The 23001-nt window shown below is 23.3% G+C and overlaps 8 protein-coding genes across 8 annotated transcripts; all 8 read left to right on the top strand. All coding sequences in view use genetic code 6, as the record gives it.

The window, feature by feature from the left end:
- Window positions 1-697: 697 nt before the first annotated feature.
- On the top strand, window positions 698-2549 carry TTHERM_00279840 (hypothetical protein; the record flags this gene model as incomplete). The annotated part of the gene is made up of 7 exons (XM_001018141.2): window positions 698-745; window positions 805-948; window positions 1008-1133; window positions 1190-1262; window positions 1324-1467; window positions 1536-2356; window positions 2502-2549. The coding sequence occupies 7 exons, from the start codon at window positions 698-700 to the stop codon at window positions 2547-2549; spliced, it is 1404 nt and encodes a 467-aa protein (XP_001018141.2).
- Window positions 2550-3161: 612 nt separating this feature from the next.
- Window positions 3162-5851, top strand: TTHERM_00279830 (hypothetical protein; the record flags this gene model as incomplete). Its single annotated transcript, XM_001018140.1, has 4 exons — window positions 3162-4392; window positions 5034-5176; window positions 5245-5623; window positions 5682-5851. 4 exons carry the CDS (start codon window positions 3162-3164, stop codon window positions 5849-5851), a joined length of 1923 nt encoding a protein of 640 aa, XP_001018140.1.
- Window positions 5852-6393: 542 nt separating this feature from the next.
- TTHERM_000279829 (hypothetical protein) lies at window positions 6394-7001 on the top strand (the record flags this gene model as incomplete). Its single annotated transcript, XM_012798148.1, has 2 exons — window positions 6394-6605; window positions 6662-7001. 2 exons carry the CDS (start codon window positions 6394-6396, stop codon window positions 6999-7001), a joined length of 552 nt encoding a protein of 183 aa, XP_012653602.1.
- A 773-nt stretch (window positions 7002-7774) lies between these two features.
- Window positions 7775-9569, top strand: TTHERM_000279828 (glutathione peroxidase; the record flags this gene model as incomplete). Its single annotated transcript, XM_012798147.1, has 2 exons — window positions 7775-9453; window positions 9527-9569. 2 exons carry the CDS (start codon window positions 7775-7777, stop codon window positions 9567-9569), a joined length of 1722 nt encoding a protein of 573 aa, XP_012653601.1.
- Window positions 9570-10744: 1175 nt separating this feature from the next.
- TTHERM_00279820 (glutathione peroxidase) lies at window positions 10745-15998 on the top strand. The gene is made up of 3 exons (XM_001018139.2): window positions 10745-11365; window positions 11415-14319; window positions 14509-15998. The coding sequence occupies exons 2-3, from the start codon at window positions 11446-11448 to the stop codon at window positions 15598-15600; spliced, it is 3966 nt and encodes a 1321-aa protein (XP_001018139.2). The 5' UTR covers window positions 10745-11365; window positions 11415-11445; the 3' UTR covers window positions 15601-15998.
- A 615-nt stretch (window positions 15999-16613) lies between these two features.
- On the top strand, window positions 16614-16961 carry TTHERM_00279810 (transmembrane protein, putative; the record flags this gene model as incomplete). Its single annotated transcript, XM_001018138.1, has 1 exon — window positions 16614-16961. One exon carries the CDS (start codon window positions 16614-16616, stop codon window positions 16959-16961), a length of 348 nt encoding a protein of 115 aa, XP_001018138.1.
- Window positions 16962-17521: 560 nt separating this feature from the next.
- Window positions 17522-17981, top strand: TTHERM_000279809 (hypothetical protein; the record flags this gene model as incomplete). Its single annotated transcript, XM_012798146.1, has 2 exons — window positions 17522-17804; window positions 17926-17981. 2 exons carry the CDS (start codon window positions 17522-17524, stop codon window positions 17979-17981), a joined length of 339 nt encoding a protein of 112 aa, XP_012653600.1.
- Window positions 17982-19241: 1260 nt separating this feature from the next.
- TTHERM_000279808 (transmembrane protein, putative) lies at window positions 19242-19661 on the top strand (the record flags this gene model as incomplete). Its single annotated transcript, XM_012798145.1, has 1 exon — window positions 19242-19661. One exon carries the CDS (start codon window positions 19242-19244, stop codon window positions 19659-19661), a length of 420 nt encoding a protein of 139 aa, XP_012653599.1.
- Window positions 19662-23001: the final 3340 nt, after the last annotated feature.

The raw sequence follows: 23001 nt of genomic DNA, 5'->3' as shown, positions 1-23001 counted from the left end.
TTAATAAATAATTAATCTAATTACTTGATTGATGAATTGATATAAGTATTTTACATTAAATATACGTTTCGAGCTTTTACTAAATAAATAAAGGATTATAATAATTTTTGTGGAATTTACTCATACGAACGAAATCTTGGATTATCAATTTTTTAATTTTATTTTGCATTAATATTGTGTATTATCAAATTATCTATCTATTTAGTTATTTATATTAATTATTAAATTGTTACTTTAATTTATTTTTTAAAAAACTAAAATAAAAAAAACTCAATAAATAATTGAATTTATTTAATTGATTTAAAATTAATTAATAATATTATCATTATAAATTTTCATAATATTTCTATTTAAAATTTTACTCAAATATTTTAAAAAAATTTATTTTTATAAAAAATCTTACAGAATATAATTAAGGAATCTCTTTTAATTAAAATTAATCAGTGAAAGCTAAAGTATTTATTTCAATTTTAAATAAATAATACCCACAAATTATTAAATTCTATATAAAAATAGGTTATACTTCAATAGTTATAATAATTTATTTTGCATACATTTAATAAAAATTAATTAATAATTAATTAGTAGTATCTTTAGATATCAAATTATTAGATTATTTTTAAGATTTAAAGTAAAATAATTTAAGACAAAACCACATTTTATTTCATCTGTCCTTTTAAAGGATATTATTCATTGAATGAGTGAATTCTATTCAAGCTATAAGCATTTATTTTAGGATGATACTGTATTTATTTTATCATTTATAGAATTATTTGATAATAATTAGACTTAAAATAAATTTAGGATCAATTATACAACCAGCAACTTAGACATTTAGATTCAATAGTCTAGTAAAGCAAAAAAGATAGAGCTAACTCTGAAAAAAAGAGACAGATTTAACTTTAAAAAGATTTGCAAATTATAAGCTAAATCAATATGTCACCGAATGTAAACACAAAACTTAAAATGCAATATTGTTATTTAGATTGTTATTTTTAATTCATAAGATATTTCAGTAAGGTAAAGAGTTTAAAGACTACAATATAAATATAAATGGTTAAGGCGGAATATTTAATAAAAATACAAATAATAGCAACTCAATATTGAAATTTCAATTCAAGGATGACAATCCAGTAAATATTTATTTTGTTTTATAAAACTGCGATAAAAGTTCTAATATTTTTTATAGTTTCAAAATAATGTAAAAATGAATAGGAAAGATTAAATATCACAGCTATTGTAATTTTAAGATAATCACTAAAGTAAATTTATTATTTTTAATATATAAAACTATTAATTTTCCATTTATATTTGGATTCATAGGCAATAAAGACTTGTTCGTAAATGAAGGAATCTTTAGAAACAAGCAGTAGTATAGGGGCAGCAATGATTATTAAGTAATACCTATGTAAAGCAAAAACAGGAGTAGTTCTATTGAAGAGTTAATTAAAATTGATTACCCAAATAGTAATTAATTAATACAATAGTTTTTTTATTTTAAATCTATAAATTAATTTTCATTCAAAATAAATTAGTGATTTCGAATTACACTTAGCAACCTTAAAGAAAAAATATCTTTTTATCAAGGAATCAGAGTTAATAAAATTAAATACTATCTAGACTGCAAAACGAAAAAAATAATAATTATCCTAATATTTTCAAGGATCCTATAGAGGTTCCAAGACTTCGAGAGATTATGTTAGGAGATGGAATGACTTTTAACGAATATGAAGATTAAAATCCATAAGACTAGCAATAAAGAAAAAATTAAAAGTTGATAAATCATTAGAGCAGATAAGAATAATTGAATTATTCTCCTCAAAATTATGGCTACAGTAAAAAGAAAAAATATTTAGAATTTCTTGGACACAATATTTTGAATCCTATGCCCTAACCTAGCATAGAAGAAATATCAAAAGATTAAAGATTTAATAGCTATGATTCACCTGAAAAGAATAGAAAAAATAAGATGATCGATTAAAATGATAAACAAATTAAAAAATTTTTATAAAGCAGCTTTGAATAATACGAAAATGAGAAAAATGCAAATAGAAGCTTTGTAAAAACTCCTATTTTAGAAGTTGATTATAACCCAAATCCTTTAATATATGAAAGAATAAAATCTGAATTAAACTATAATAAAGCAGGCGCAGTATCCAATATAAAGAGTTAAAATAAGAATAATAACTCTAAAGATAACCAACCTCACTAAATAGAATCAATCCATAAGGGATTTGATAAATATTAGAATTTCAAAAGAAAGTAAAAAGATTTTTCCCTAACACCAGAAGTTTATAATGAAAATCTTAAAAATTCTCCAATTGTCAGAAGATTAGCAGCAAGCCGTTAAATAGATGTAAATTTCTTTATCAAAATTTTTAAATTCAAAAATAAGGAAGGCAATAAATTTATTTGGAAGAATAATTTTCTCAAAATCAATCAATATATTTCACTATCTTTTTAATAAATTAAAGTAAGATATAATTTTTTAATATTAATAGAGGAAAGATAGGGTTGCAGATTTATTAAAGTAAGATATATTAGATTGAGTTATATAAGTATTGTTTGTTAAATAATAAATATTTTGTTGAATATTTTTTCTTTGCAAAAAAAAAATAACAACTTTTCGCTACTTTAAATTCTGTTTTGGAAGATATATTTAGTAATTAAATTTTTTCTATTTTATTTACAGTAGAAAATAATATATCAAACTGTAACTAACTAACTAAAAAATTAAATAACTTACTAAGTTTTTTTTCATTATCAACTATGAAACATAATTTAGAATTTCTTTAGATTAAAATTAACAACATAATTCTATATTAATTGGATTTTAAAGATATTTTAATTTAAATATCTTTAAAATCCAGCTCATTGAGCTATTAAAAAGTATGTAAATTTTAATGAATTAATATTGTATTATACTTAGCTCAAAAAAACTATGTATTTTCTATCATTCATTAAATTAATTTTTATTCTACTAATTTTGAAAGGCTATTTGAAAAAATTATGTTTGTTTGTTATTTTACTTTTGAAATGTTTTTACATAAATTAAATTCAAAAAATTATAGTTAAAACTTAAAAAATAAATTAACAATTTTTAATTCAATTGAAATTAATTAGTTATTACTTAAGCTTTCATTTAGTATTTGCAAACAAATATGGGATAAAACGAAGTGAAACCACTCAATCAGAGATCAATATATTTTGGTTAGACAGAATGTCCTAATAAGAATAAGTGTATTACTAGTATTATGAGAAAGGCCTAGCAAGAATATGAGAAATTTGATCCTTAAAACACTAATTGTTCATAAAATAAATAGCAAAAAGAAAACAATAATACCAGCACTGGAATGCCTTACCAAGGATAAGCAACAAAAATAACGAAAATAAAAAGTGCTGTTAGTCCGAATTAAAGTTTTGTTTTAGGAGATCGCACTAATATGTTAAATAATCTAAATTCACATAGAAACCAATAAAATAATGGCAGTTTTAGTAGTCAAAATAACAGTATTTTTATTCTAAAAGATAAAGCAGGATTTCCTAATAAACACAATTAGTCGTTAAATGAGAGTTAACTGTCTAACAACAAGGAACCTCATAATATATCTGCTCGTATGGGAAGCAGAATGAGTAGTACCCATTAGTAATCGTAGCTTGGCTCAAACTTAAATAATGAGCAAACTCTTAAAAAAATGGCTTAGAATACATTTTAATAGCTTAACAACAACTAGAGATACAAAAGAATTTTAGAAGAAGAGGAAGATAAGAGCGATTTTGGCATGGAAACAAAATAAAAAAATGATAGCTTTGAAGAAAATAATTAAATATCTAACTTTCACAAATAGGTAACTGACACAATTTAAAAAGACCAAATGAATAATTCAATGCAAACTCTTTATAGAGAATCTGTAAGAGGGAGAAATAACCTTAACAACACAAGCATGGTTGAGCGCTTTTCAATAAGCTCAGTTTAACGCAGAATAAGTACCAGATATGATAATAAGGATAATGATATGTTTTCAGAAGGAATGATGCTACGCAAGCAGGCCTCTAAATAAAACACCATAAACTAATCCAAGAAGATTAAAGTAAACTGCAACTTTATGGAATAGTTCATTAAACTACCTGAGATAGCTTAAAAAAAGATTTTCTACTTTTTATTCGACGAACAAAATAATTTACGTTTAATAAACTCTCTCTTTTATTATAAAATAAATGAAATTTTGGAATAAGAAATGGTTGCCTTAGATAATTCCTTTATTAAGAGCACCATGGCCATTCTTTCATTCAAAGATAGCTATTTGACTTAAGAAAGAGTGTAATTCAAAGATATAAAAGGGGTTCGTATGGATAGACATATTATTGCTGAAGTTCTTCCATGTCTAAAAGGTAATAAAAAATTAAATTTCAAACGATCATTGCAATTAAAACTAAAACTTTTTAATTAATTCTTAAATAATATCAGAAGATAATAAAATATACATTTTATATAAAGAATTAAAATCAATATTATTATTTTCATAAATGCCCATCATTTAACACAATTATTATTCTTAATATTTATAATTTTTTAAAGCAGTAATAAAAATAAATTTAATTTTCAAAAGATTATTCCAATTAAAATAAACATTTTTTATTTCATTCTTCAATAGATTTCAGAATATAAAGTAACTATACTTTTTACATGAAGAATTAAGTATTTATCTTTTATATTCTTCAAATTCTAAATACCATAATTAGAACTATTAGATTAATTAACATTTTTATTTCATTCTTCAATAAACTTCTGAAGTGAAAATATACTTTTTATATGAGAATTAAGAATTTTTTTATTTATTTATTGTTTGATTATTACATTTTTTAAAATTACCATCATTAATACTATTATTATTTTTACTGTTTAATGTAGTGTATTGATGAACAAATTAAAATCTCCTTACTATAATTAAAATTATAAAAATTTATTATCAATTATTTTCAAATTTGAAGAGCTGATTTTTAGATTGTTAATTAAAATATATCAACAATAGGCTATAGCACCAAGATATCGTTCAGTTACAAGTATGCAAGTACATTTTCAAATAAAAAAAGAAATTAACGTTATTTCTGTGAATATTAATTTGACTCAGTTGAGGATAGAAAAGTTGTGTGGGCTTTTAAAGAAGAGTGTAGAGTAATTTAATTGCTTGCTTATTTGCTTTGGATTTATTTTTTTATTTTATTTTCAATATAAATATTTAGCATAACTTTGATTCAAACACACCAACTTTTGTTCAGCCTATAACTGTGTCAAGAGTTGGAGACAATATTAAAATTTAAATTAATTTTTATGGCCTTGCAGGAATGATAGATTTAAAAACAATTGTCTGGAATGAACCATAATTTACTCCTATTCCTAAAATCCCTATAATGCTTGATCCTAATGAAATTTAAGATTATGACCCAAACAGAATTTGTGAAATAGAATACTTGTACACTACATGGTTTTTGTATAGCTATTTTTAAAATGAGTAAAAAATAAAACTTGATTTCTTTGAGCCATATTTATATCTTAAAGAAACTCGTTGTGCCGGAGTAGATGTAATTACTTCAAAGTTAATCTTTTAAGCTAAATAACCAGGTATATAAATGAATTAAATTTATTCATTTTTTATATATTTATTTTTATTTAAAAAAAGGGTTCGTTCCAAAAAGCTTTGAAAATTTTGGTGTTAGAATTAAAGTTGTACCAAAGGGAGAAGAAGCTGTCTGCCAAGTCAAAAAACTTGGTATTTTCTCTGATTAAGAAAATCAAATAGAATTAAGAGTTGGAGACATTTTTGTCTTTTATATCTCTAAAGGAGATTGATTGCTTTTGATTAATTCAATCTAATTTATTAACAACTTATATTAATTAACTTTAATTTTGTATTTATATTTATATTGCATTACTTCATTATTGATTCGATAAATTTTATTAATTGCCATGTCATTTTATTTGTTAATAATACCATTTAATATTTTATAAACTGAGAAATTATTAGATTCTTTTTAAGACTTTTATTTATAAAAAACTGTAAGCAATATTATAAATATAACAAACATTTAGAATAATTTTTAGCTAATTAAACAAATCAATATATTTTAATATCAGACTTCAATAGGACTTTATTTTTATTAATCATTTTAGCTTTTCCTCGAGTAACAATTAGATAAAATAGATGATTAATACTGCATTTAATGTAAGCATGTAATATGGAATTTTCTACAAATTTAGACATCTAATACATTTATGATAAAGAATATTAGCTATAAAATTTTAATTAAATAAAAAATTTGTGGATAAAATATTGCTATAATTATTATAATTAATATTAATTAATATTTTCTAAGTGTATTTATAAACTTAAAATGGGTGCTTGCTTTTTTAAGAGTAAATTTGAAAACGTAAAAAAGTTAGAAAATACTTTCTTCGATTTAGAAGCTGTTGACATAGATGGAAATCTTGTTAAAATGAGCTAATATAGCAATAAAAAGGCTATAATTATTGTAAATGTTGCATGTAAATGAGGTTTGACAGGAGACTAATACAGAGGGCTTGTCGATCTATATAAGAAATATAAGTAACAAAATTTAAAACAAATGGAATTAACTCAAAAAATAATTTTTTTTTAAATAGAGACAGCGGCCTAGAGATTTTAGGCTTCCCCTGCAATTAGTTTATGTCCCAAGAACCTTGGGCTGAGCCAAAGATTAAAGATTTTATAACTGAAAAGTTTGGTGCATCATTCCCATTATTTTAAAAGATTGAAGTCAATGGCGATAATCCTCATCCTATTTACAAATTTTTGAGAACTAACTCAGAGCTCTACGATCCCTAAACTAACAAGGCTAAGCAGATTCCATGGAATTTCTCTAAATTTGTTGTAGATAGAGAAGGCAAAGTTTGTGGATTTTACAAACCTACAGTGAAATCATAAGATTTGGATGGAGTTATCCAAAAGCTTTTAGCTAACTGATGAAAATTTGTATGAAATTTAGTAAAAAAAATATTTGAATATAGATAAAAGAGATATCATTCAATGATAGCTTTATAATTAAATCTTTAATAGAAGTTATAAGGTTTGAAGCTAATGAGCTCTATTATCAAATTTGAATATAATTACTAAATTTCTATAAATTTTATAAATTAATATTTGAAATTAAAATTAAATTAACTAATTTCTATTAAAATATTTTTTTTTTTACAATTTGAATTTTTATTTATGTATTAAAAGTCTCTTAATGATAAATGGAAATAGTAATTAATTTAATAATATTATAATGCTGATTTTATACAACTTAATTATTTATTTTTTTTCTTGCTTAATAATTTTTTAAACAAAATTATTTTTTGAAATGTTAATTTTATTTTATAATACATTAAATTAAATATTTAAAAATATCAAAAACATAATTCAATAAATTTTTAAATCTATTTGATTGTGCTTTTAGTGATTGGATCAATACTAAATAAATACTTAAATCATTAATTTTTGTGTAATTAATTTTACTTTTCGAACAAAAAAAGTTGAATTTCTATTTTCATGCTTTGTTTGGAAAAATAATTTCAAAAAATAATGTAAAAAATGTTGATATGAGATAATTAATTTTTATATTAAAAAAATAATTAGATTTTAATTAACACTGCTATTTAAATAATAAATAATTAAAGTTGTTTGTTTATTAATTTAAATAGAGAATAAAATTTTTAACAAAATTAGGCACTCCTTTTTTAGATATGTCTAAATCAATGAATTAATGCCAGCAAAATTTAAATTAAAATCTCCATTTCGATGCATTGAGTAAGGAAGCTAAAATTCATGAAACACTTCAAAGCAATTAAGGAAATTTCAGAGGCTAGTAGTTGGGTGAACTAAAATTTACTATTCCTAAAAGAAACCGAAACTAAGATTAATAAATGACTGTGAATAAATTAGAAAAGAATATTAATGATTCATTTAAATTTATAAAATTATCTATTGAAAGTGATGTTATTACCACAAACCACTTTAAAAATTTTAAAGCCTAAAGTAGAAAAACCTAGTAAAGTGCCCTACAAAATTAGAAATCTAAAATGGTAGATTCAAAAGCTTCAACAGCATAATTTAGTCCTAGTAGAAATAATTCAGCTTAAAGAAGTTAGAAGTAATTTACAGGTTAACCTTATCTGTATTAATCAGAGAATTCTAACTAGTAAGAAAATTTGATTAAGAGTATATGTGATAGATTTTTTTATACACAGAGAAGCAATCCTTTGCAGCAAAGCAAATTTTAAGGCAATTATGCTCCATATTTGAAGTAAGCATATAGCTTAGAGAGAGTAAAAGAGCAATCTTAAGAGAGTTAATAAAAAATGGTGAACTAAAAGTATGAAGACAATTAAAGGATAAAGAGATAAAAGATAAGCTTAGATAGCTTGGATGACACTCATAATAAAAGCATTAAGCAATTATTATTATTAGGAGATTAGATGAAAAAAAATCCCTAACTTTATTACTTGAAGTAGTCTGCGAAATAGAGAGAGTAAGATATCAAATCTTAAGTGAGTATTTCTTTATCGAAATTACATGCGTCTAATGAGGATTTTTAACTTCCTTAATAAGGAAATAACATCGCCAGCTGCCAAAAATTATACAAAGCACAGGCCAAACCTCAAGAGAAGCATTTAAAAAGCAACTCAAGTTTTATAATTGGGAAACACTAACTTGAGACGTTGATACAAAAGAAATTTGAAAATAAAGCTTTAAAGTAAAGCAATAATCCAAAAAGTTTATTATAAAACATATCATTTTTGTAGACAAAAGGCTAAAACGAAAGTAGCGATCATAAGCAGTAGCTTGAGAAACCGAATAATTCAAACAAAAACGAAATATTTTAAATTTAGTAAAATAAAAGCTACTTATATAAAAATAAATACTCAATCAATTTGTCTTAGCTCGAAAGTATTAATTTTAAATAGCATGAAATCCTCTCAGAAAGCCAAAACAAATATTATTAATAAATTTAAAATAATATTTTAAGAAGAAACTAAAGCTAAGATCTAAACTCCTCTAAAATTAGTTAAGGTACTTAAACAATGAATATAGATATCGATATAAAATCTTAATTATCTTCATCTCCATCAGAAAGAAGCAGCTATATTGCTTCTAAAAACATTAACAGTTTATAAATAAATCCTAGTGATTAACAAATCAATAAAGATCTCCAGTTAAAATTACCTAATAATGAATCTTAATTTTAGCTATAAAATTCATAAATATGCAAAATTATAAATAAGAGAAGAGGTAATTCAGTAATTATATAGCATGATTAAAATATCTCTCTGTAAAATAATTAAAGAAGATAGTCTTTATCTCAAATAAATAACTCTATTAATGCAGCATAAAATAGAAAGAAGACTAAAGAAAAAGAATAACTGAACTTCTCAAAGTAAACATACTAATTTCTAAAACCAATTTCTTTTTAAGATTAAAGCAAAATATAAGAATAAGTAAAGAAATAGAATTCCATGGATTAACTTAATCATCTTATATCTCCAACTATGAACTACAAGCCATATAAATATTTCCAAAAATAAATTGAGTAAAGAAGCGAAAAATTGTTTCATACACCAAGCATAAGCAGTTTAAATAATTTTTAAAAATATTAACAGAAAGTTTAAAGTAACAAATCTTTTTAAAAAATAAGCTTTCTATAAAGTCCTATCTAAAATATAGAGGGGTATAAATTGCTGCTAAACAAATCTTCAAAGCTACTATTAAATTAATAAAAGAGTTAAATATTGCAATAGATGGGATTAAAAGTAATCAAGAGCAAGTAGAATATTACTTAATAAGAAAGTATAATAATATGAACAGTATTTTATATAAAACTTAAAAATATTTGCATTAAAAAAATACTCAATTTAATATATTTATTATTTTTATAAAAGGTTAACTTTTTAAAAATATTTCACTTTTCAAAAAATAAATTGTTAGAAAATAAATATTTTAATTGATAATAAATTTAATATTTTAAATCAACATTTTAGCAATTTTTAATTGTTTATAGGACTAGTAAAACTGAATAAATTTTAAATAAAAATAAAAAATTAGTATTTTTTTTTTGATACATCCATTTATATTATACTGAAGGCATAATTATTAAATTAATTTTGATAATCAAAATTAAACTATTTAGCTCTTAGTTTGTTTATCTATATTAATTTAATCAATATCTCTTTATTGAGGTACTTTCATTTATTATATATTAGGGATACACTTAAAGGATAGCAATCAGTATTTTCTTTAACTTTTTTTTATGAATTTTCTTATGGTTTAATATATAAAAATGTATTTTTAATTTATAGCACTCTAATATATTTAAAACTTTATTTATCTAATAAAAGTTTAATAATTAATTATTTACTTTAAATTTAATCATATTCAAAACATTGATAAAGCAAGCTAAAAAATAAATCTAAATATATTAAACTAAAACTTAAACATTTACATTTAAATATTTATCAACTATTTTTGCCAAACATTAGGTATCACTACAATAATTTAAATAAACATATTATTATACAATAGTTTAGTTTGAGAAATTTCAAAATTAATCAAAATATCAAATGTTTTTTTATATGAAATAAAAAATGATCTCTCCTGCTTTTAAAAAAAAATATATAATTTTTATTAAATAAATAAAATTCTTATTGTTTATTAATTATTAATATATTATTATTTTTTTATAGGTATTTTAAAATTAAAAAAATATATTATCAAAAAAGACACTAGAGCCTTATTTGATTTAATCCAATAGAGTTAATATATCATTAAAACCATGAATTGAATTATCTATGTATGTATGTATTTGTTATAGATATGAATTATAATTATTAATTAATTAGTTTGCAATTAATTATAATATGAATATCTATTAATCCTGAAAATAAATTTTGGATTAATTTAATTTGTTTGCTCTTCTTTATTTATTTCTTTCTTTCTCTCTTTTTTAATTTGTTTTTGAATTCATAATTTTTTTAAATTTTGAAGTAGGAGGGAATTTTTTGTAATTATAAAAAAGTGATTGTAATTAATAAGGTGATATTTTTTTTTGTTTTGCTTAATTAATTTTTGAGATAAGATTATTTATTTATTATATACTAAAAAGGAATATTTACAAATTTTTAATAATAAAATTTTTTATCATTCATTTGAAGAAACAAATTTATTAAACTATTGGCCATAATAGATAGATAGATAGCGTTGTCACAAAATTCTGATTTTTCAAAAATAAATAACTCTAGCTAGGTTCAAGCAATAATTCTACTACCTACTATAATTTTAAAAGAGTCTTCAATGTAAAATATAAAAGTTAAGCTTTTTATTTGTTAAATTTTCATTTTTTAGAATTAATAAAGATTAAGATAAGCAAGCAATTATGGATTCTACATTAACTTAAGATGTTTAGTCTTCTAATCCATAGGCGATGAACAAGTTTGAAAATACAAAGAGAAAGAAACCTTGGGAAGTATTTAAGAAGCAAACAATAGAAGAAGAAAAACCAGAGAGTGTTTAGTAGTTTGATTCATTCCGTGATAAGTGTGCTCACAACATGTAAAGTGGAGCTGGCTTTACAGCATTCTTAAATAATGCAATGTAGCAAGATAATAACTTCTAGATTAAGCTGAATAAGAACTAATATTATTAAAATTTAAATAAGAACAAAAAGCTATTTGGCTTAAATAACTATTAAAGTACCAAGTCTAATAAATAAGGAGGTGGCAACCAAAGCAGAATATAAGAAGATAATAATTAGCCTAGATTTAATGCAGTAGTCAAGAATAATTTTGAAAAATAAAGCAATTACCACACAAAAAAGAACGATGAAACAAAGGAAAACACAAACAACTAAAATTTTAACAAATAAAACACCTTTCATTTTAATCCATTCAATAAACATGAATAACAGCATGCAAATTAAGAATTAAGCAAGGACGTTTAGCATTTGAATAAAGATGAAATTTCTAAGGCCAAATACCTAGAACGTAAATAGAAGAAGGTAAGTGATTTAATAGAATAATAAGCATCTCGTGCATTAAGAAGAGAAGAAGGAGAAAACATACCTTCAGATGAAGATCCTTTAATGAATTATTTATCTGATTCTTCATCAAATGAGTCAGATGGTGAAGGAAATAAGAAAAAAACAAATCTTTCCTCTTCATAAAAAAAGAAAAGATCAGGTTTAACAAGAAGGAGATAAAAAATTTGCGGCTCATGGGTAAGAGTTTGTGATACTTAAAAGCTAGATAAACCTCCAAGCTATAAAGATTATTTAGGAGCTTTAACTAATGCTAAAGGAAAAAGACCTTTAGAAGAACTGAATAATAAAGACGATGATCTATATGAAGTCAACAAAGAATTAGCATAAGATGCAGAGGATGGTGAGTTAAAAGCAGTTGCTGACCTTGAGGATGGAGAAATAAAAATGTAGGAAGAAGATTTCTTTTTAAAGAATAATGCAGATATAAAATTTTAGCAAGAATTAGAGTTTCCTTTCCCAACAAGAAAAATTCAGCAAAAGCCTCATAAAAGCAAAAATTTTATGAATATTAGTCCCACTAAAATTTTGAACACACTTAGAAAGACAAGCCTTTTAGATGAAGAAGATGAAGCAACTTATAAAAAAAAGCAAAAAATTCCTACAAAAGAGGAACTTCTAGAATAGGAAAATAAGTTATTAGAAAATCAAAGCCAACAAATTTAAGATTCTACAAATCCACTTTAACTTCTTAAGAAAATGGATTAACTTGGAAACGAAGCATTCAAAAACAGAACAGGCAACAACTTTTAAATGCAATAAACTCTTGCTGCATAGCAAGATCTTTTCCTTCATTCATATTTCAATAAATCCAAACATAAAGGGGAAAATTTAAATCAAGAAGGCAACGCTGCAGCAGCCAAAAAAGAGAAAAGATTTGACCCTAAAAATTATTACATAGATATTGAAAAAAATATGATTGATAATAATGTGTAGATGACTGAAGGACTGCTTGCTCTTGCTAAGATTTAGAAAGAATAATATGTCTCTGGGGTTAAAAAGAAAACTAAATAGAATAAAGATATTCTTTCTGGTTCAAATTTTAGCAGTGGAAGTGGAAGCAAAATAAATAAAATATTGTAGCAAGATAGCACAGAGAAGGAATTAAGAGATGCTTCCTAGAGATTAACAAAGTAAGCTGGAATGAAAGACTTGTAGTCCAAGTTAAATTTTGATTAAAATAACTCACACCCTCTTTTACTTTAAAAAGAGAAGCAGAATGAATAATTTAACAAAGCACTAAATAAATACGAAGAAGAAGTAAACAAAAAAGAAGAGCTTATTAAATAGATTTAGTAGTAAAAAAAGAAGGAGGAGAAGATGAATCAAAATACAGATTAAGCAACCGAAGAAGCTAAGCAATAAGGGAAATAAAGTGATGATGCTACAGAAGCAAATGCAGAAGCAAAAGAAGGAGAAGAAATGGATATTGATGATGAAGATTTGAATGAATTTGAAAAGTTTAATGAAGAATACTTGAAACAGTAAGAAAAAATGTTAGAGGAGATATAGAAAAAAAATAAAGAAAAGGTGAATGAAATTAAAAATTCCAAGTCTTTAGATCTTGGATTAGGCCTAGAATTTGGATTAGATTACTCGTAAAAAGAAGAGCAATTAAATCCTCTTGAAAAAATGATCCAAGAAGAATTAGAAAGAAACCGTTAAGACAAACAACAATAAAATTTCCGCCTTATGGAATTATAAAAGCTCCAAGGAAATCAACATATTCAGCACGCACATTTATTAGCAAAATCTACTGTAAACGAAACCAATAATTCCTACAAGAATTTAAATGATAATCCTTATGCTAAAATAACATAATAAAATTTATATGCTATGTCCAATAACCCAACTGATAATTAAAACAACAAAAGAAGAAATAAATTTTCAGAAATCCCCACTCTTCCTGCTTAATTTGCTAATGTTGAAACATTTGCCTAAATGGAAAGACTTAAGCAATTAACCCAAGCACAAAAATCATAAAACTAAACCTAAATCTAACCACCTCAATAAACCAAAAAAGAAGCATATCCAAATGAAATGACCTCTCTTTCTCAATTACAACAATAGCTATTCACAAAGAACCAGTAATTAATTAAGTAAGAATTTCCAGACAGATCAAAAAGCAAAATGGAACTAGAGCATTAAGACAGCAAGTCTTCTAAATTCTCATCATAAATTCCTACTTTTAATTTGCCATAAATTAATAATAAGGTAAAAATCAACAATTGACTTAAATTTATTAAAAACTTATTTTTAAATTTCAAAATTTTCCATAAAAAAATTATTATGAAAAAAAATATTTGCAATTTAAATCATTGATAATTTTCAAATTAAGAAGTTTAAATGAAAAGAAAAATGTAAAGACTTTTTTAAGGTTAAAATATTTTATTATTAAAAAAGAATGAAGATAATCGCATTTAATAGGAAGAACAAAAACCAATTAGAAAGATCAGCTTTGATAAAAGTGTTAACATTCCAGAAAATATCAAATCCATGGAAATGCAATTAAAACCTGAAAAATATGAAAAAATGGTTCTTGAATACATAAACATGTACAAAAAGTAGAAAGAGGAAATTCAAATTGATAAAATAAAGGATCCCAGACTGCGTGCCCGTGCCACCAATAACTTTGAAGAAAAAATATAATAATTTGCCTCATAATTAGTCAAAGACTATACTGAAAAAATAAATAATTACATTCCTATGGCGAATGAAGATAATAGCTTACCGCTTCCTAGTATACAAGATGATTCTGGAAACAAGAGAAAGACAAGTTTATTAAGCTTTTCAGTAGAGACAAGCACCATGCCAGCATAAGGTAAACAAGAAGTATCTGATGATAAGGTGGTATACAATTATAAAGTACTAAAGAGTGAAAGAAATTTTATTACACAAGAGAAAAATTTAATTGAAAAGCATAGTGCTTTATCTTTCCTTTAAGGATCTTCTTAAGGTCCTGATTAATTCCAATTACTTCGCATGCCTTAGAAAGAAGAATCAACTGAAAATTAGAATGATGAATTTAAGGATCTATTTAAGAATGAAAAAGAATTAAGATACTTTAAAGAAAATAAAGCAATAACTTGCTTTAAGTGCCATAGAAACGGTCATACAGCATAATTATGTACAAATCAGTCTGAAGAAAGAAGTAAATGTGTCTTCTGTCTTGGCGATCACTCAAAAGATTACTGTACCAACTATGTTTGCTTCAAGTGCTATCTAGTTGGTCACCGTATTAAAGATTGTGCTTTTGAGCAATCTATGGATTAATCTCGCTGCAGAATCTGCAGAAAGAAAGGACACACTTTAAAACAATGTGGATCTCTTAATTTAGACATAGTTTAGAAAAGCTATGATTTCTACTCCATGAACGAAACAATTTGCTTAAATTGCAGAGAGCCTGGGCATATTAACTGTTTTAATCCTTAATTATACATTAATTATGATGGACTATATAAGCTAGATCAAGAAACCCTAGATAAATTATTTTGAATTTGAATAGTTCAATAAATTAATTGCCACAAACCTTCATTGAGAAAATCTAAAGCAGTAATTAGATTTTATAAAATCATTTGCACTACGAAATCTGCCTCGAGTTTTGAGTGAATAAATAAATATTATATCATAAAAATAATTTCAATTTATAAAGAAAACTAACACACAAACAATAAATAAATACAAAAAAGAAAAATTTAATCCATATTACTTTAATTAAGCAATAAATAAATAAATAAATATATTTTTAACTAAATCATTAAATAAATAAATAAAAAATGAATTTCTATTTTAAATTTCAAAATAAATTATGTTTGTACTAATTATTATAGTATATTTATAAGCTTTTATATCTAATTAGTATTAAATTTAGTATGAGTTAGAGTATTAATTTTAATTTTATCTTGTTATATTTTGAGAAAAAATAAACAAATCAATAACATACAAATAAATTTTAGAATTTCCTTTTTTATAAATAATTGATTGAAATCCTACCTACTTTTGATAAGAACATTTAATTAATTTTTGAAGATTTTATTTCAGATTTTTAACTATTTGGTATTTTATAAGCATTTATCTCAAATTTAGTATCAAATTTTATCTTGTCTGATTATTTTCTTATTAAAATGATAGTTTTATAAATCAATATTTAATTTAATTAGTGTTATTGATGAATTTTCAATAGAGAAATATTTATTATAAAAGTAAAATTAAAAAAAATTAAATATCTATATATTTTTATTTATTTTTTTAAGGAAGAAAACCATCAATCTATTCAATTTATTTATAAGGATTAAATATACTAAATTAAAATGAATAAAAAATCTAAACATTTTATTTAATAATGTACGAAATGTTAAATTATTAGTATTTGTTTACTTGATCAGAAATAGTTATTTTTGTGAAATTAATTAAGATATTTGTGTTTTAAAACAAATTGATTATAAAATACTTTTGAAATTTAGCAAGAGACAATTATAATTTAACATATTATATTACAAAACAAAAAAATGGACAACAACTATTAGCAACCTCAATATAGATATGAGGCAGGTGGTTACAGTCAATAGGATTAACAATCTTATTAGTAAAATTAGCAGTAAAATCAATAATATTAATATGGTAATGTACCATCTAATGAAAATATGTATTATGATCCTTAGTTAAATTAGCACGCAAACTAAAATTAAGCATATCCAGTTGGATCTTAAAGTTCGCCTGATTCTATTTACTTCTAAGCATCAATAAATTAAAGCAGAGATGAATTATATCTATCAAATGGACTTAAGGTTGTTTTAATAATAATTGCAATTGTATGTCTTCTACTATTTGCTATTCTATTTTCTTTTGGAAAATGAGAGGAATAACCTCTTATTAATAAAAAAGACATAAAAATATAATTTTATTGTTTGTTTTCTGTCTCTCCATGAAAAACTATTTTAAAATACCCTAAAATTTAACAAATTTGTATTCATTACTAACAAAATAATATAAAATATAAAAACAACTCTTTATGTTATCTATCTAATTAATTTAAAAAGAAAAGTGTTGAAAATAGAAAAATGTTCTAAATAAAAAGAAAATTGTCTAATTATTGTCGAATTAAACTACCTAAAAATTTAAAAAGGAAAAAAAATGAAATATTTGTTAAATTTAAATAATAATTAAAAATTTATATAGAAATTTAAATAAATGTTTTATTGTGAAGTTAAGGAGGAGTTTTATGCAAAATTTAATAAAAAAACATAAATTATATATAATTCATTTGATAGATTTTGCTTTTCTATTATTTTATTTTGAAATATTTTAGACTACCAAACAAAAACATAAAAAAATTGCTAAATTAAATAAATGGCTTTAAAGTTTTTAAATTCTATCAATAATAAAAAGTATTTTTTTTTTTTATTTTAAAAAGAGAATGCTTAAAAATGAATAATAAATTTTAAGAATTCAGGATAAAGATGTTAAATTATAATTTTGCAATTTAAATTTTAAATTATCATCTTGTGCTTTTATTTAATTAAAATAAGATAAATATTGTGAGCAATTCAAAAGACAGACCTAAGATTAATTATTTATTTATTTACTTGTTAGGATTGTAAATAAATTAATCAATCAGAGCATTTACTATTATTCAAAACAGGGTAAAAATTAATTGCAATATTTTTTATAAAAGAAGCAAAAATCTAATATCATTTAAAGTATGATTTATAAATTTTATAGATAACCTTATTAATTAGCTATTATTTTTAAGAATGTGTTGTATTTAAATCTTTAACTTTATCCTAACTTTTGTTCTTTTACATTTCCTTTAAATAAAAGGTAAAACTTTTAACATCAAATAATATCAAAAAGCAGATTACAAATTATGGAAGTGAGATAAAAATAGTAAAACAAATTTTGTAATTTTTGGGTGTAAATGAACTGATAGAATGGATGGCTAACAATAAAATAAATGATCAAACAAAACTAAGCAAATGACTGTTGCGGTATATATTAACTTGAATGAAAATAGATAAGCTTGAAAGAAGTAATAAGACATAATATAAATATAACTGATAAAAAAAGGATAATACAAGGTTGATAAATTTATAATTTCGTTAAACGTTTAAGAGAAGGTAAATGTATGATAAATAAAGAGCTTGAAAGAGAATGAATTAAATTTATTATAAGATTAATATATTTTGACATTTTTTGTCAATTGATTTTGTTTTTATTTATTTGTTTGTTTGTTAGTAAAGTTAAGAAGTTATTATTATACTTTTTAGGTTTAATTTAAAAATATAAATAGACTATCAAAGAGAAAGAGGATAGATAGATAGTCTTTTTTATTAATTTAAGAAAAAGAGGTATCTTTAACTACTGTTTAAAAAAGAAAAGAAGATTTTTGTTTGTTTGTTTGTTTTTTTATTTTGATCGTTAAAAAGAAATTTTATATATATATATCATATGGTAAAAGAGTTTAATTACTGTACTCTAAGTAATGTTCATTCAATAGAACTAAGAGTCCTTGAATTGTTTATCATCCAAGAGCTCTTTGTTAGTAACAAGGTTTTTTTTGCGTTTGAGAATCTTCATAAAGCTTTCTAACTATTCTTGATTGTCCCAGTTTTCCACAATAAAAGTAACAAATTGTGAATGCTAAATTTTATCTTTTATGGATGATGATTCTATCCATTTTTATGCTGGAACTTTTAAAAAGTACAAAAATATAGATTTGAATCTATGATGATCTATGAGTCTTTACAAATTTTAATGGTTAGGTGTTTTTTGTTTAATATAGCGATTCAATTTTTTTTTGACTTGATTGGGAGTTAGTCCTTCTTAAATGTCTAAAGGACAGTATTATATTACAATTTAATCAGAAATATCTTGTTTGCACCAATTTTAGAAGGCTTTAATGACATTTTTAACACAATTTCCTTTTTTCATGTAGTCCTCTTGCAATGAAGGGTTACTCTCCAAGATCTCATCCTCTTACAATTATATGTGATTATTCGATTAAATTTACTGTTATTTTGAAATAGATGATGAGGTTTGCGATTATTTATCTTGTTCACTGCTTTATAAGTCTTCCTAACTTTTTTTTCTGATGCTGCTACTTTTTATTTCTTTGCTTCTTGCTCTTTTTAATTCTTATGGTTATTCGCATTGAGAACTTTAAATATCTTAATTGCATCTATTTAGTTATGAATTCTTATTGTTAGCTTTTGATTTTTGGGTTACTTTTTTTTAAGGAGATGAGATATGATAATCCTCTAAAATATTCTATACTTAAGCAGAAGGGGTTTTTATAGGTTTTGAAGATTTTCTTCTTGTTTTTTAATTAAAATGGTCATTATTTTACTCCTTATTACTCTCAATCTCGTCAAAATCGATAGAAACTTCAATCTCTGATTGCCCATTTTACTCTTATATTATATTATTGGGGTTTTCGTTAATTTCAGAATTAGAGCTTGTAAAATTGCTATAAGAAATTTTTTCGCTTAGGCTCTCTCGATTTTTTGAATGTAAATGCTATTTTTAAATAGAAGAAACTTAATTAATTTTAGTATTGACTTCTTATTTGTAAGCGCTTGTGAATTTTTAAACTCTTGAACCACTTTTATTAATTTTTTGATTTAGAAATGATGCATCTTACTATAATAATATTGAGTTATTTTATGTTTCATTCATATTTTACTGATTACTAATATTTATCTCGCTTGATTGCATTTGATTTAATGAGTTAATCTCCTTTTCTCTGAGAATTTCTTGGTTTTATTTTTGATTTACACCATTTAAATATCTTACTTCTAACTTTTACTAATCGCTATTCAAATTTGTCAATTGTTCAACTGCAACTACTGGATATTTTTGCTGTGCAAATACATCCTAATCTTTAATTTCACTGATTTTCTAGACATGCTTTTTATATTTCTCTAGCTATTTTTCCTATTTTTTGCTAGCCCTTTTGCTGACAGAGTTATTATCGCTTTCAGAAATATTTATTGTATTATTAATAGAAGAAACTTGTAAGTGAGAATTAGACGAACAATAATGATCTTAGTCTGATTTGTTAATTAAATCATTGTCAACAAAGGTATTTTAATTTAAAAGGGAACTGCTAAACTGATCACTATGTTTCATAAGGCAAGTTTTTGCAAATTTTTTTTCATTTATACTTTTCTATTGTTTACTGTTCTTATTTTAATCGTGTTTTTAAAGGCTTTGATTATTTAAATCATTAACTCTGCTGATTTTCTGCTTTAGTTATTTCACATCTGAAGCACTTTTAGAGTGTCTTTCATAGCTCAGATCGTAAGACTGAGGCGAATTAGCAGATTTTATTTGTATTTATTTCTGTCTTTGTAATTTATCTGATGGAATAACTTACTATAAATACTCTGTTTGAATTTATTTATTCCTTGACTGCTCAATGCCGTCTTCATATTTTACTTAAAGGCATTACTTATTTGAATCGATAGTAAAATTTTATGATTTTTTATTATTTTTATCATCATGTAAGTTATTCTGCCTGAGTTCGGTTTGATTGATACTTAGGCTTGATTCTTTTGAAAACTCATAAAAATTATTTAGTTCTTTAGATTCCTTCTATTAATACCTTTCGTTTAAATTATTTAAAATGCTGAGCTGGCTAGAAGTTGCCAACTCAGTGCTTTAACTACCTTCTATTTTAGTGTAATTAAAATTGCTAGCAGTTTATTCAATTTTGACATTTTCTGGATTTTATGTACTTTTTTATTCCTATTATTGTTAATTTTTTGCTTGTTATTATAATTAACTATTGGCGCATCCTAATTAAGATGGTTGCATTAAGAAAAATTGAAATGGGGCAGGATTAGTTCCAACTGCAGGGCTTGCTGCTGGGATAACAGTAGGATATCCCACAGGGTAGCCTGGAGTGTATGGGTAATAAGGCATAATAGGATAGACAGGGACTACTTGACTTCCGCACACAGGAATAGTTTAAGGAAAAGTAGAGTTATTACTATTATTCATTATATTCACCGGTTAATACATAATGTTTGGGTAATAGGACTGGTTTTAAATATTAGGTTAATAAATTTAGTATGAAGTGAGTTGATCTTAGGAGGATTATATGTTCTCTCCTACTCTTTAATTAGAAGCGCTGCTACAACAATCACTTACAGCATTGTTGGTTTAATTTGGATTCATTTCCTCTTATTTGGAATACCGTGCGTGCTAAATATTAGGGTAAGTTTTTTAAATATAATTGTTAATAAATTACAAACAATATTTTAATTCTAATTAATTTTTAGTCTTATTCAAGAAATTTTAATTGTTTAAAGATATTTGTTTGGGCTTGAATACTTTTTTTTATTTCTTCCAAGTATTTAATCAATTTATTAATTTAACTAGCAATGTTGAAATATTTTTTTTTATAGATTTTTAATTAATTCTTAGTAATTAATTGTCTAATTTATTGTAAGTATTGAGTGAAGAACAGAGAGAGATCGCGCTATGCTATGATTTAAAATACTATTTTAATACTTTTAGTAAATTAAATACTGTAAATGAATAAGCAAATCCTAGATGATTAATAAGTAGAATCAATAAAATTATTATTGCCTCACAAAATAATTAATTTTGTTGATTATTGGTAAATTGTTTTTCTAATAAGTTTTAAGCTTATTCAAATTTTACTTAATTTAATTATTATAAGCTCGAATTGAGGAGCGCTTTGAGATTTTAGCCTTCGTTAAAATACTGTACATTTTTATTTTACTGCATAATTTTAAAATGATAACTTTCATTACCTAATGAAATATGATAACTAGCACACTTCTACATTGTATGCGTTATGTGTCACAATTTGACTTTTTGCCTATACTGGTCTCTTTTAGTTAAATTTAAATATGGATTTCATTAAATAATTAAAAAATTTCTTATTTTTGACAAAAATGTTTTGTTCTTAATTAAATAAGCGATCAGCTTTATTTGCTTTACTATCCTAATTTCATTTATAATTAATACTGTGCAGAATTAATCATTGCTTAATTAATTTTGTTACCGCACATTCTTTTAAATCATTTAAATAAATTTATATCTCATTAGTTGAATAAAAGTTTGTTTTAAATTTTAGCTTTTAATGCACTCAAATTTATAAAATTGTAATTAAAAACTAAATTAGTATGCTTAATTTACGCCTGTGTTCATTATTTTTAACCCACTAAATTTACTTTTTGAATATTTCTAGGGTAAAAATAATTATTTTCTAAAAATTTGATCTTAAAAGAAAAAAAATACTTTATTAAAAAAGAAAGAATTTTTTGCTAATTTTTGAATCTTTGAGTTATTTAATGAATTTAAGAATCCGAATTTAATAAATTTAACCTCATACACAAAATTCATTAGCATAATTTACCAGAAAAATTGCTATAAAGAATAATTTTTACTTTTAGTGTTGAGTATACAAAAATGTATTGATTTCTTACTAAAAAAATTAAGGTTAAAAAGGTTATCTGATTACAAAGTTATAATCATTTATAATTTTTGACGGATCAGCGTAAATAATTATATAATTATCGAGCAAATCAGTAAGTAAATACGTACTTTTATAAAAATTTAGTTTAAATAGAAATAGAAACATTTATTTTTCTTAATTATATATTTAATTACTATTACATTTTTGATAGAGAGAAATAGAAAAAAAATACATTTTAGAAATTTAAATCTTCTTGAATCCTTTTATACTTTTAGTTAAAATCTTATCTAACTTTATTAAAAATAGATTATTGATTTGCAGTAAAGATTCATAATGATAATATAATGCCTCTTAATAATATAATGCCTCTTAATAATATAATGCTTATAGCTTAATAGGAAAAGCAATCTAATAAGTACAAATAAAAGCTAAAAGTAAAACAATTTTTA

Source organism: Tetrahymena thermophila, assembly GCF_000189635.1.
Source record: "Tetrahymena thermophila SB210 genomic scaffold scf_8254600, whole genome shotgun sequence".
NCBI lineage: Eukaryota > Ciliophora > Oligohymenophorea > Hymenostomatida > Tetrahymenidae > Tetrahymena > Tetrahymena thermophila.
This window is presented reverse-complemented; position numbering and strand designations above follow the sequence as displayed.